This window comes from Orycteropus afer, unplaced genomic scaffold (genome assembly GCF_000298275.1).
Source record: "Orycteropus afer afer isolate SDZICR_OR568_19922 unplaced genomic scaffold, OryAfe1.0 scaffold00403, whole genome shotgun sequence".
Taxonomy (NCBI): Eukaryota; Metazoa; Chordata; class Mammalia; order Tubulidentata; family Orycteropodidae; genus Orycteropus; species Orycteropus afer.
In genome coordinates, this window is record NW_006921990.1 from 2,554,260 (window position 1) to 2,569,665 (window position 15,406).

Sequence of the window (15,406 nt, forward strand, 5' to 3'; positions counted from 1 at the left end):
GCTCAGCCTCAAAACTCACGTCTACATGTCACCACAGTAGGACAAACCAACAGACAAGTTTGTCTTGCTGTTGGAGACCTCTCGTATCACCCCCACCTGGATCCCTGTGGCTGACTGTAACTCTGTCTGGCTTCCTGTCTTTTAATCCCCTTTCTCCTGCTCTTCTGGCCTGCTACTCTGGTCGGGCCTGAGTTTCCTCTCCTCATCTAATCCCTTCGGCTGATTGCTCTTCTATCTGGCTTCCTGGCTTTTAATCCCCGTTCTCCTGCTCTTCCCACCTCCTACTTCGGGCGTCCCTGAGTTGTCTCTCCTCACCTGTATCCCGGGGGCTGACTGCTCTTCTGTCCAGCTTCCTTGCTTTTATCCCCTTTCTCCTGCACTTCTGGCCTGCTACTCTGGGTGGGCCTGAGTTTCCTCTAACCCATACATCATATACTCAGATAAATTACACTGCGTTGTTTGTACTTTTATTAGCCCTCTGAGACCTGTCAGAGTCATACAACCATGAAGACTGGCTACCAGCCTCAACCTGGTCCTCAATGTTGCCTGGCAATATTCTTGTCTCCCTTGTCAGCTTTCTTTTCCGCTCCTTAGAGACTAGACTATTTCAAATCTTCAGCATTTCTGCAAACTTTTTACTCTACCATCTTCTACCACCACAGCAGAAAAATTAAACCTATTTTACAAAGAAAACAAGCTTAAACATAGAAAAGTATTACTTGCATTGATGCTTATCTTTCCTCTGTTCTTTTACAAAGAGGTTTTTCTCCTATTTCAGGGCAGCTCCTTCTACTATGTTCAGTATCCCTTGCCTTTCAGTTTCAATACACTGTCCTGTGCCTTTTAACCACCCCTCCCTTCTCCTTCCCCATAACTCAAGCTGCTTTTGCAAATGAGCTCCTTGTTTTCAAATCCAAAGGATTTTTTTTTTTTTCCTCCCTATCTTTATCTTATTGAAGGAGTTCTAGTGGTATAGTGGTTAAGGCATTTGGCTGCTAAACAGAAGGTTGACGGTTTGCTAATCTGCAGAAGAAACATGAGACAGCCTCATGAGGGTTGCGGAGTCGGAATCGATTTGATGGCAGTGTGGTTTGTTTTTTGGTTATCTTATTCAACATCTTGTCAATATGTGACACTGGAAGGAAGGTTGGGCAATCCTACTTCCGTAGTGATACTGCCTCGGAAACCCAAGGAGGGGTCGCTATGAGTCGGGGCCGACTCGATGGCAAATAACAACAACAACACTCATTCACCTAGTTTTCCTTCTAAATGCTAGAACTAGCCCTGAATTCCTTCACGGGTTCTTCTTTTTCTGTCTTTATCTTTTAAAAAGATGTTGTTTCTCAAGGTACTTTCTTTGGCCCTCTTTTCTTCTCATCTTCAACATGCTCCTAGACCAAATTTTTCCATTCTCATGGTTTTAATTTGGATCTGTAGTACTCAGTGACCAAACTGGTATCTCTATTTTAGATCTTTCATGTTTTTTTATATATTCACATTTTCAACAGCCTAATGGACACCTGAAAGTGAACATATTCCAAGCAGAAGATGTGAGCAGCTTCTCTATTCCTCATTCAATGCCCTTAACTTAATCAATACCACTATCAGCTAATCAGCAAGTCAAGCAACACTTGTAAGTCACTCTGGACATCCTCTTCTTTCTTTCCCTGCCCAATACACATCTAAAAACTCACAAAGTCCTGTTGATTTTACCCCCAAAATAATTCTCCAATTCATTCAATTCTCTTCATCCAGAGCCACAATCCTTTCAGAGGTCCAATTATTTCTGATACAGCAGGCACACTTTTCTTTCAAATGTAATTCTGATCATGTTACATAATATATGAAACCCACAAATTGTTTACCCTTGTCCTTGTGGCTGCTGTCGTTAGGTGCCATTAGGTCAGTTCCAACTAATAGTGACCCTATGTACAATACAGTGAAACAGTGCCCAGTCCTGGATCATCCTTCCCAATCGTTGCCTGCTTAAGCCCATTGTCACAGCCACTGTGTTAATCTATCTCATTTAGAGTCTTCCCCTGTTTTGCTGACCCTGTACTTTGCCAAGCATGATATTCTTCTCCAGAGATTAGTCCCTTCTGACAACATGATCAAAGTATGAGACAAATTCTGGCCACTCTCGCTTCTAAGGAGCATTCTAGCTGTACTTCCCAAGACAAATTTGTTAAATCTTTTAGCAGTCCATACGTGGTAGATTCAAATTTTTTTGCCAACACCACAACTCAAACATACCAGTTCTTCTGTGGTCTTCTTTATTTATTGTCCAGTTCTCACATGCATGGGGTTACTGAAAATACCAAGGCTTGAGTCAGGCACACCTTATTCTTCAAAGTGACATCTCTGTCTTTAAAACTAAAAAGATCTTTTGCAGCTGATTTGCCCAATGCAATACATCTGATTTCTTGAATGCTGCTTCCACGGGCATTGACTGTGAATCCAAGTAAAATGAAATCCTTGACAACTTTAACCTTTTCTTTATTTTTCATGCTTAATGGTCCAGTTGGGAGGATTTGTTTTATGTTGAGGTGAAATCTATACTGAAGGCTGTAATCTCTGATCTTCATCAGCAAGTGCTTCAAGTGTTCTTCACTTTCAGCAAGCAAGGTCATGCCCTCTGCTGCCGCAAGTTGTTAATAAGTTTCCCTCCAATCCCAACACCACATTTTTCTTCATATAGACCAGCTTCTCGGATTATCTGCTCAGCATACAGACTGATGAAGTATGGTGCAAGACCACAACCTGGCACACACCTTTTTGGATTTTAAACCAAGAAGTATCCCCCTTTTCCTTTTTGAATGACTGCCTCCTGGTATATGTACAGGTTCCTCGTGAGAACAATTAAGTGTTCTAGAATTCCCATTCTTTGAAGCTATCCATATTTGTTACGACCCACACAGTTGAATGCCTTTGCATAGTCAACAAAGCACAGGTAAGTATCTTTCTAGTATCCTTTGCTGTCAGCCAAGATCCATCTGACATTACCAGTGCTATCCCTTATTCCACATCCTCTTCTGAATCTGGCTTCAATTTCTGGAAGCTCTCTGTCAATGCATTGCTGCAATCACTTTTGAATTACCTTCAACAAAATTTTACTTGTGTGTGATATTAATGATATTGTTCAATAATTTTCACACTCTGTTGGACCATCTTTCTTTGGAATGGGCACAAATATAGATCTTTCCCAATCGGCTGGCCAGGTAGCTATCTTCCTCATTTCTTGGCATAAATGGGTGAGTACCTCCAGTGCCGCATCTGTTTGCTGAAACATCTCAATGGGTATGCCAACAATTCCTAGAGCCTTGTTTTTCACCAATTCATTCAGGGCAACTTGGACTACTTTCTTCAATACCATTGGTTCTTGATCATATGCTACCTCCTGAAACAGTTGAACATCAATCAATTCTTTTTTGGTACAGTGACTCTGTGTATTCCTTTCATCTTCTTTTGATGGTTCTTGTATCATTCAATTATTTTGCCATAAAATCCTTCAACATTGTAACTTGAAGATTGAATTTTTTCTGCAGTTTGTTCAACTTCAGAAATGTTGAGCATGTTGCTCCCTTTTGATTTTCTAACTCTAGGTTACTGCATAATACTTTGTCTTCTTGAGCTGAGCTCTGAAACTCCTGTTCAACTCTTTTACTTCATCATTTCTTCCATTCACTTTAGTTACTCTCCATTCAAGAGCAAGTTTCAGAGTCTGTTCTGACATTCATTTTTGTCTTTCCTTCCTTTCTTGTCTTTCTAATGACACTTTGCTTTCTTCATGTATCTTGACCTTGATGTCATCCCACAACTCATCTGATCTTCGGTCACTGGAGTTCAATGTATTGAATGTATTCTTCAGATGGTCTCTAAGTTCAGGTGAGATGTACTCAAAGTCATATTTTGACTCTAATGGACTTTATTTTAATTTTTTTCAGCTTCAACTTGATTGAACTTGCATATGAGGAATTGATGGTCTGGTCTGTAGTCATCCCTTGGCCTTTGTTCTGACTGATGATACTCTGCATCTTCCTCACCTCTTTCCTCAGATGTAGTTGGTTTGATTCCTGTGCATTCCATCTGGAGAGGTCCATGAGTATAGTAACTTTTTATGTTGTTGAAAAGGGGATTTTGACATGAATAAGTTGTTGGTCTTGAAAAATTCTATCATGTGATCTCTGACATCATGCTTATCACCAAGGTCTTATTTTCCAACTACTAATGATTTTCTTTTCCCACTTTCTTTATTTTTTTCCCCAAGGCTGTAAAGCATTATTGAATGCTGACTGTCACATCTTTCTTCTGTGGAGTGTCTGGTGGGTTCAAACTGCTGACCCTCCAGTTAGCAGGCAAGTGCTTAACCACTGTGCTACCATGTCTTCTCAATCAAAGGTATAAAGGTTAAGATTAACAACACATATTCTTTGGGGACACAATTCAATCTGTAACAGGGCTCAATTCATATTCTGACTATTCCACAGTTTTGTCCATGTCCTCACCTTTTTCCAACCATCACCACTATTTTGTTTATATGTTCCATTATTTTTCAATAATAATAGATAATTTAAGCTTCATTGTGATGTTTCTAACTTTTGCATTCTGATCACCTGTAATTATCGATACAACTTGATTGCATACCTGATCAGTTTCTGACTGCGGAAGTTGGTAAACATCTTCAACTTCTTCATCTTAGGCTTTAGTAGTTGGTGCGTAAATCTGAGTAAGAGTAGTATTAACTGGTGCTCCTTGTAGGCATATGAGTATTACTCTATCACCGATAGCATTTTACTTCAGGACAGATGTTGAAATGCTGTTTTTGATGATGAATGCAAGACCATTCCTCTTCAATTTGTTATTCCCAGCATAGCATTTCATTTGATTGTCCAATTCAAAATGGCCATCACCAGTCTATTTCAGCTCACCAATGTCTAGATTACTGATCTTTATGCATCCCATTTCATTTCTGACAACTTAGAATTTTCCTTGATTCCTATTTGTATATTCTATGTGCCAATTAGGAGCTCTGGTAGCATAGTGGCTAAAGCACTTGACTGCTAACCAGAAGGCTGGCGGTTCAAACCCACCAGCCACTCCTTGGAAGGAAGGTTGGGCAATCCTACTTCTGTAGTGATACTGCCTCGGAAACCCAAGGAGGGGTCGCTATGAGTTGGGGCCGGCTCGACGGCACATAACAACAACAACAACAACATGTGCCAATTATTAATGGGTATTTGTAGCTGTTTCTTCTCATTTTGTAGTCATGCCACATCAGTAAATGAACGTGCAGAAAGCTTTACTCTATCTATATCATCGAGGTCAACTCTACTTTGAGGAGGTGGCTCTTACCTAGTTGTAACTGGAATGTCTTGCAGCCTGAGGGGCTCATCTGCTGGCCCTGTCTCAGACAATGTTCCATTGTTAGGTTTTCTGTGGCTAGTTTTTTCAGAAGTAGATCACCAAGCCTTTTTTCCTAGTCTGTCTTAGTCTAGAAGCTCTGATGAAACTTGTCCACCATGGGTGACCCTGCTGGTATTTGAAATACCAATGGCATAGCTTCCAGCAACACATGGACAGCATAATGTCCTTCGCATAATGTAATAATCAAATCTTTTAATGTGGCTTAAAATGTCCTGTATTCTATGTTCTTGCCACCAATTATTTCCAGTCCAAAGGATGTATCATGTTTTCTCACAAGTTCTTGTACATGTAGGTATCTTCTTGAACACTTTCCTATGCCTTTCATTGAGTCAATAAAAAGTTTTTTTTTCTTTTTGTGTCTTTTATATATCTAGTATATAGATTCCAACTCAAAGTTGGACCCCATATGTGCAGAACAGAAATTCATTCCATAGAATTTTCAAGACTGTGACCTTTCAGAAGCAGATTGCCAGGCAACACTTCTAAGGTACCTCTGGGTGAGGATGAACCATCAACCTTTTAGTTAGTGGTCCAATGCTTACCAATTTGCACTATCCAGTGACCCCTGACTTGTCAACACCTATAGTATTACTGTGTGCAAAGTGGTAAGCACATTATATGTATTTAATCACTGAATTCTCAGAATGACCTAAGGAAATTACAACAAAACGTATTTAAGAAATTGCCCAAGGTCAAGAGCTAAGAAGTGATAGAACAGAATTCAACTCCAGAGGCTATCCTCTTAACATGACACCATCACACTGGAAAAAAAAAAAAAAATCCCTACTCTATTACTTCCATTAAGTTGATTTTGACTCAGTGACTCCATAGAACAGAGTAGAACTGCCCCATAGGGTTTCTAAGGCTGTAAATCTTTATGGAAGCAGACTGCCTCATCATTCTCCTGTAGAGTGGCTAATGGACTCAAACTGCCAATCATCTGGTTAGCAACTGAATGCTTTTACCACTGGGTAACCAGAGCTCCTTATCCTTACTTTGGTAAACAACAAATAAAGCAAAAAGCATACAAACTAAAAGCCAAAATTTTGATCACTCAGTTGATTCGTATTCTAGATCAATTTTCTTGAGATTAAGATTTCTGTTCCTTTAAAAAGAAAAATATTCCTGGATACCCTAGAGACCTGTTTCATTAGAGATCAATTTCATTAGATTTTCTTAAGAAGCAGATTGCAAATACATTTCTTTGTTATAATCTAGATGTTTTAAATTAGAATTTCTACATGTGGGAACCAGGGATTGGTATTTCTAATAAATATCTTAGGTGTTTTTGATGTACAGACAAACACACAAAATGTTCTGGGCTTCTTGAATATACTGTATCTAAAGACAGGAAGCATAATTTGTTACAAATATATCCAAATACCAATTTTATTATCTGTATACCAAGTTTAAAGTGTTATCTTTTAAATTTTACCTTTAATTCCTGTTGTGATGTAAGGGAAGAAGAGGTCACCAGCATCTGTGTTAAATTCTGAATTTTCTCAATCTGTACTTTTTGAAGTAAGTCTTTTTCTTCCAAAAGTTGGGCCAGTTGGTCTTTCTCCATTGCCTGGGCCCGGGTCTCTAAAGAAACCTGTAGTATGTAATTTTTAATTATGTTAATATAATTGAATTTATATGTGACCTATGGGAATTATAATTTTTTTTTTTGCCCCATACGGTTTCCAAGGCTGTAATCTTTTATTTATTTATTTATTTTCATTGTGCTTTAGGTGGAAGTTTACAGAGCAGAATTTGCTTTACATTCAACATTTCATGTACATTTGGTTTCATTCCCCAATTACCATACCCAACCCTAACCCACTCTCCTCCCCTCCCTGTCAGTAGCCCTCCCCTCTGCCCCTCAGTTATGCACTCCTGTGTGTCCTGCATTTCCTCCATGTGAATGTTGCCCCTCTGGTGCCCCATGGTCGATTGATCTAAGAGATGCATCTCCATAGAGTATATGGGTGCGTCACCCTGGGTTGAGTGGTCTGCGTGTTTACTATTGGGTTGACAGCCAACCCCTGGGAGTGAGTTTTATTCCAGGCCCAAGGTGTATCCCAGGGCCATAGTATTGGGGGTCCCACCAGACTCCATCAGACCAGTACTTCTGGTCATTATTGTGTTTTTGGATTTTGTTCCACGTTTTTCCTCCCACTCTATCCAGGATCTCCAGTTTTGATCCTCTCCGAGTGGTTGGCCTTGGTAGCTGGTCACCACCGAGTTCTTCTGGTCTCGAGGTCCATCCTGTCCTAGGACTGATTGCTTCCAAATGTCCTTGCCTGTTTTTTTTTTTGCACTCTTCTTCACTTCTGACAATAGGAGACCATTAGCTGCATCTCAGATGGCTGCTTGAAAGCTTTTGAGACCCCATTTGCTACTCACCAACATAGGTTGTGGAACAAGATTTTTATGTATTTTATTGTGTCAATTGCATCTGGTGTCCAATACTACAGTCCTGAGTCAATAGATCTGTTGGATCTCTCTCCCACAATGTCTGGCTGTCTGTGAGGCATTGCTCTATGTCTGTCTTCTGTTGTTTCTGTAAGGATTGTGGGTATTTTGTATCATTGGTATTCATGCAAGATTGGCCTCAGCTGAATCTATCCTTGGTCTAGAGTATAATACTGTTCACTGACCCCCATCTGATCCTCTCAGATGTTTATGTGGTTATCTGTAGCCTGGTGTTTGGTGTTAATGGTAATGCAGTATTGTGGATATACTGGTATTAGCCTTGTTATTTATATCTTAGGTGTACAATTTGGTGTCCTCCCTTTTCCTAATGTTATCATTGTGATCACAGACTCTTCCTATAATATCCCTCCCCTTACCCACATCAGTGTGTGTCCCCAACTAGTCCCAAATTAATTCCTCTCCTTCCCTCCCCACCCCAGTAACCTACAAAGTGGGTTCCCTTCTTTAAGCAAACCCTTCTTTGTCTTTTTACAGTAATGGGAATTGTTGGGAATTGTAATTTTATTGAAAGAAAGTGTACCTATCTCCAGAACAGCAATATGCAGTTACCATAATCAGTAATTTCTCAACTTTAGTATAAGTAACATATGTATTCCTTATCATGTCACTGTTCTATATGCCAAGTATAAGGTTATAACAATGCTGTTGCAGTGATTCTATTAATTTACTAAGAATGTATAAAAAATAGACAGAAAAGTCATAAAAGCAGAGACTGAATACCCACAGCAAAGGAAGAAACATTCTTATAAGACTAGCATTTGATATTAGCTCACTTTTAAAAAGATCAGTAAAATGTAAGATTTTTATAAAATATGAGACCATAGTGATTAAAATAATCAAAGAAATTAGGATGACAAGTTAGTATGCCATGCTATTAGATTGGTATCTTTGGATTAGAAAAGGAATTTAAGATAATGTGAAAACACAGAAGATAGTGTTAAGTACCTATACATGGTTTCTTTTTAAAATCTAATTCCATGGTTTTTTATTAGAATGCAATTTTAAAAGAATTTCTATTTAGCCCACTGAAAATATAAAATTTTGCCTTTTGAAATGGAAAACAAAATGCAAAATAATTTCAAGAAAACAAAACATTCAGTTTATAGTAAATTAAACTATCCCCAAGGTCTGGTATAAATGCTTCCTCCACTCTGAGTTGATTTCTTTATAGTTGAAAATAATTTGTTGCAGCATCACAGATATTTAGAAGTTAAGAGTCTCTGGCATTTGACAGACTTCAATTCTAAATCTGTCCCTATTCTTTACTAAAATACATGGCTCACACATACCTCCTCTAATTGTTTTTTAAGATCCATTATTTCTTTTCTATATCTTTTCAGGAGAGCTTCATCACTTGACACCTCATTAACATAAGGAGTATTCTTCATATATTTAGCAGTGCTGGCAAACTGGGAAAAATGGACAAGAGTGTTAAGTGTTCAAAGCTTAAAACAAACAAACAAAAAAACCCATTTATTTATTTAATAATAATGTTTCCTTCACTCTAAAGTTTTGCTTCAGCCAAAAGTATTCTCTTCTTCCTCTGAAATCTAGTCCACTTTTAAGCCACTAAACTATTAGTTCAGGGCAATCATACTGAAGGACAGGTCTTATCTTCCCTCTAAGACTAAATTCTGTGGCATTAGGGGACTCTATTTTCCATCTTTGTGTTTCTGATAGTGACTTGATCCAATGCTCAAGAGCCTTAAAGCAATGTTTCTCAGAGTATGTGGACCAGAAGTGACTTTAAGTGGGTACATGGAGGTGATCATTAAATGACATTGAATTCTTAGTTGAGCGAGTTATTGTATTGATATTTCTCATTCATCCTTTTTTAAAAACAAACAGAAACTGCAGGTATTAGGCACAGAGTCTTTGGAAGGCAATAGTTAACTAATAAGAATTTAAGAATTATTTGGTTTCCAAGGCAGTATCACTACAAAAGTAGATTGCCCCATCTTCCTTCCGAGGAGTGGCTGGTGGTTGGAAAACTTAAGGAATGCTATTTAGTAGACAATGTACCACATTTATGTAATAGATAAGTGAAGTCAGTTAGAAAATTCAAACAAAGCAAAATTAAGCCTTATTTTTAGTAGGTACTTTTTCTTCTGAAAGTTGATCTTCACTTCATATTAAGATGAGATAAAAACCAAACTTACCTGCAGAGTAGTAAGGGTTTCATCAAAGGACACTGGAGTAACCGTGCAGATAATACGTGTTTTCGCATTTCCTCCCAAGGAATTCTGGAGAATTCGTGTTAATTTGCTATCTCGATAATTTATGAAGCCACTTACCAAGAAATGGGTTTGGGAAGAAAAAAGTTAAGAGTTTTTATATAACAAAAGCAGCTGGTTTTTAATGCAGACCACTTAAGTTAGTCACAATTTAAAAATTTTACAGGTTACATGAAGCAGATCAAAGTACTAACTGAAAAATATTTAAAACAGAAGGTAAATTCAGTAGGTCATAGTCATACGTATAAGAAGCCATGCATGTTCAAAGAATCACAAATGCTTCTGAATATATGGAAGAAACCAGTATATTTATTTAATGTCACTGAAATATTACAATTTTCAATATAATTTAAAAAACTAACTAAAAAACTTAAGCATTAACAAGTAAGTGTTCAATGGGTTAAACTTACCCAACTTGTCCATCACTAAGTTTCTTGATCACTTGCCCCAAAATAAATAGGCTTCGATTTATATTACATCCTTCTTTGAGTCGCACACCTGAATTTATTAAAAAAAAAATATTAAAACTGAAATTGACCTCTGTACTAAATGATAAAGAAAAGAAAAGCCTATTTCCTAAGAGCCTAACTCCTAAATTCAAATAATTTCCCTGCTCCAACTCTTTAAAAGGATATGGACAACCATGGACTTATAACCAAATTAATATATCTAATTGCTTATTTTTTAATCATTTGAGCCCACATGGGTCAAACATCAAAAAGTAAAAAAAAAGGTGCATTCTAGAGGAGCTCCCTCTCACTCTTATCCTCCATTCTATCAGTTCCCATTCCTCCACCAGGAAATCACTGTTATTAGTTTGATTATTCTTCCAGAGATTTAAAAAATGCAAGTCAATATAAGTCAGTATGCATTAATTATCCCCCTTCTGTATTTTACATGAAGGCTTGGTGGCCCAGTGGTTAGAGTGCTCAGCTGCCAACCAAAGGTCAGTGGTTAGGCCCTACCAGCTGCTATGCTGGACAAGTTGTAGCAGTCTGGTTCTGTAAAGATTTACAGCTTTAGAAACTGTGGAGCAATTCTACTCTTTTCTTTAGGGTTGCTGTAAGTCAGAATCAACTAGCTACAATTGGGTTTTTTGGGTTTTCCTCGTTTACAAAAATAATAACTATACACACCCACTACTCTGTACTTTGCTTTTTTTTTTTTACTAGGTACCATATTCTGGAAAACTTTCCTTATCAATAAACATGGGCCTTTTTCATAGCATAGAATTCCTCTGCATGACTCTCTCAGAATTTACTCAGCTCCCTTCTGATTGACATGTAGTTTTTGACCTACAGATTATATGGAAACAACAACAACAACATTGTAACATAATTTTAATAGGCTGTTATATTTCTAATTAACAACTCAGCTTAAATGACAAGCATTTATTTCTTAGTCATAGGACTAAGGACCTACTACTGGCTTGGTGGATATTGGCCAGGTTCAGCTGATGGCTCCCTTTCAGGATGAATTCAGGCCAGCTTCACAAATTTCTTATCTTCCTTAGATCATCAGCAAGTTCCTCTTGTGGCCGAAGGAAGGAGCTCAAGTGTGAACTAAACTATTCAGAAGAACGTTTGCCCAATTTTCTATTGGTCTTTTCCTTGTTCATATAAAGGAACTCATTATATATTAAAAGAGATTAGCTAACTGATGGTGATATAAGCTGCATATTTTCCCCGTTCATCATTTGCCTTTGCCTTGTGATCTTTGCCATACTGAAGGTTTTATTTTTAGTGTAGTCAAATGAATGTATCAAGCCTTTAAAGTTTCTGGACTTTGTGTTATAGTTAGAAATGTCTTGCTCACTGCAAGTTACTTCCAGTATCTTTTTTAAAAAAATAATATTTCTTTGTGTTTTTGGTGAAAGTTTGCACAGCAAATTAGGTTGCCATTTAATAATGTCTACACAAATTGTCCAGTGACATTGGTTACGCTTTTCACAATGTGTCAACATTGTCATTAGTTTTGTTCTGGTTGTTCTGTTCCCAGGAATCTAGTTTCCCTGCCCCCTTACTTTGTCATCTTTGCTTCAGGGTAATCGTCAATTATCAGTTCTCAAATCGATGATTTTTTAAAGGAGAGCAGTACACATGGGTGATATTCTTTATTTTAATCTGTTATTTAGCTAAAAGGTGTCCTTAAAGGGATAGTTTCATAAATTTATGGTTCTTTACATTGAAATCTTCAGGCCTTTGATAATGAATCCCTGAGGTACGGTATAAAACTTTTTTTTCCACCTAATTTTTTTTCTTCTCCAAATGGCTACCAACTCACTCTATCTTTTTCTCACAAATCTTAAGAATGACCTTTATCATATTTTAAATTCTGTATGTATTTGGGACTCTTTCTGGACTTCCTATCCTGTCCCACTGGGCTAGCTATTCACACATTAGTATCAGATTGTTTTAATGACTAGGGAATTATATTTTACTACCTTATAGGGCTAAATTCCAACTCTATTTTTTTTTCCCCAGAAATTTTCTGGCTAGTTTTGTTTTTATTTTTCCATATAAAATTCAAAATCAACTTGACCAGTTTAAACAACACAAAAAAGTCTTCTTTATCTTTTAATCAGGATTGTATTAAATTTAGAAATAAATATAGAGAAATTTTATATCTTTATGATTTTGAATGTTTCCATCAAATATCTCAGTATGCTTTTCCACTTTTTCAAGCATTCACTTGTGTCCCTCAGGACTGTTTTAAAGTCTTCTTTATATTAGCTCATGTATAATTTTTATCAAGTTTCCTCCTAGATATTGCATCTTTTAAGTCATTAAGTTAAGGGAAACTTTTTGTTCAGTAAATATTGTAACTCATTGTTTATAAGCTCTTAATGTCTGTAAATTAATTTTGTATCTTACTGCCTTCCTGAATTTCCTTACTGATTATGAAAGTTTAGATGTCTTTATTGTACTCTTATGGGTTTTACCCAGCTACACAATTCTATCAATTGCAGAGTTTTAGTTTTTTAATTGCTGCTATAGCAACTGAAAGTAAACAGCCAGATACAAACGCTGATTTTTATGTTCAAGACTTTCATCAGAAAATTATTATTATTTTCATCAGTTTTTAAAATGCCTGGTAGCACTTTTTATCATGTAAAAGAACAGGTTGCCAGTAAGACCCAGCACATTTTATGAGTTTTTATTACCTTCAGCTCCTGTTTGAGCAGCTCTTTCACTGCCAGCAAGATCAACCAAATTCTGTAAGAAAGATGAAATAAACCTTTAATGATAAAATTTGAACTCTCAAAACATTTTAAATAATAGTATATATGAGTATCTCATCTGTATCTGTCTACCATCCCACTGTTTAGGCACTTCCCTTTCTCTCGGACAAAAATCGGTCTCTTCTTTACGATGTATCTTACCTAATGCTGACAAAATAGGTTTTCTATTTCCTGCATGAAGTCCAACCAATGTGTTAGCTTAAAGAGAGGCCTTCCCTTACTACCCAATCCCAAAACCCCATCCTGTCCCTCCCTCTTCCATCACTTTAGATTACTGATATTAAACTTATGATATATTTCTTGTTTGCTTTCCCTTTCTTCAAACTAACTTCCCACTCTCCTCACCCCCACCTCATGCAGAGGCTCCTTGAAAGCAGGAAACTTATTTCTCTGGTTCACTGTTGTATCCCCAGCACCAAACACACTGCCTGGTTTATGATAGGTAGTAACTGTTTTTCAACACTATTTGTTAAAATGAGAGGTCTATACCTTTACAGGTACCACAGAAAAGGGAACCAGTAATGCAAAGATCAAGGAACTCGGGATAGAAAAAACAGCCAGTACACCTGGTAACAAAACAGAAATGAGCTGGGTGTGTTCAAAAAACAGAAAGGGTAGTGTGGCAGAGGTGGACAAATGGAAAAGAAGGGGCTAGATTATGCAGGGCTTTTTAAGCAAGAGTAAGAATTCTGGATTTGTTTTCCTAAATGCAATGGGAAGTCACTGGAAGGTTTCAAGCAAGGAGAGGTATAACCTGGTTTAAGTTTCTGAAGAGTCAACTGTAATCTCTGAGTGGAGTACGGATTTGAGAGGGGTAAAAGACAGCAGGGAGCCCAGTTTGGAGGCTGGTGCAGGAATCCAGGTGAGAGATGATGGCAGCTTGGGCAAGAGTGGTAACAACACTCTTGTAACAATACCAGCATTATCTGGTCAGTAAATAGTGGAGGTATGTCTTCTTTAATCCCAGAGAACAGCACTGCACTGAAAACATGGTAAACGGTCAGTAAATACTCTTCATGTGCTAAGATAAAAGTCAGAGCTTTATGGAGACTTTCAGAGATGGGCAGGAAATTAGGTACTCTTGTTTAATAGTCCTATCTCAGATACTTCTTTCTCTAAAACACACAAAGAATTCTAATTTTTCTTGCATAGTAGCTACCACAGATGACCTAGATCCATAATGAAGGGGTGAAGTGGTGCTGAATGCAGCATTTTTTAAGGTACAAAGATGGAACAAGCCTTTGTGTTTAAATAACAAAGAGGCCCAATCTATCTATAAAAGAGAGTTGGTATACAGGAGCAAGAAGTAAAGTTTGGTTAAGAAAAGCCAGATCCTTCCTTGGGAAGTGACATAAGGAAAGCTGTGCTGAGATAATATTAGCTGTCTATATGATAGACTGCAGAAGGAAGACTAGAACTACAGAGGCCAGGTTCCAGAAGACTGATGCAGTAATTCAAGAGATGAGAACCTAAATGAGTAGGATACCAAGTGAATGTTTTAAGGCACAATCAATAAGAAACTGGTAACTGACAAAGGGGCAGGAAAAGATGAGCCAAAATTGACTTCAGTTTCAAGCCCACATGACCAGATAATGCTGGTATTGTTATAAAGAATGATGGTTCATTATGTTAGGAAGAAATTAAGTTGATTTTAGATATACTTGAGTTTGAGATAATAATGGGAAATACAATTATAATAATCTTTAGGCAGACATGAATTAGAGAGTCTAGATAAAATTAAGTATCTGGCAATCATCAACATAGAAATGATGGCAGAATATCTGAAGGCAAGAACTTCAAGTAAGAAAGAACAGAGAACACGCCCATGTTTTTGTTAGGAGGGTAGGAGAAAAGAAGCCACAGAAGGGAACAGAGAAGGAACAGCTAAGAGAACATGGATATTGTTGTTATGTTGTTGTTGTTAAGTGCCGTCGAGTTGTTTCCGACTCATAGCGACCCCATGCACAGCAGAACGAAACACTGCCCGATCCCGCACAAGCCCCACAATCCCTGCTATACTCGAGCCCAT

At 37.6% G+C, this 15,406-nt stretch overlaps 1 protein-coding gene across 1 annotated transcript in view; it reads right to left on the bottom strand.

Annotated features, from left to right (window-relative positions):
* Positions 1-15,406, bottom strand: part of CENPE (centromere protein E) — a 123,432-nt gene that overhangs the window by 89,327 nt on the left and 18,699 nt on the right. The window contains exons 9-13 of the mRNA XM_042782660.1: positions 13,300-13,351; positions 10,547-10,634; positions 10,062-10,191; positions 9,192-9,311; positions 6,860-7,018 (exon numbers count right to left, since the gene is read on the bottom strand). Coding sequence (XP_042638594.1) covers positions 6,860-7,018; positions 9,192-9,311; positions 10,062-10,191; positions 10,547-10,634; positions 13,300-13,351 — 549 coding nt within the window. The remainder of the gene's footprint in view (positions 1-6,859; positions 7,019-9,191; positions 9,312-10,061; positions 10,192-10,546; positions 10,635-13,299; positions 13,352-15,406) is intronic.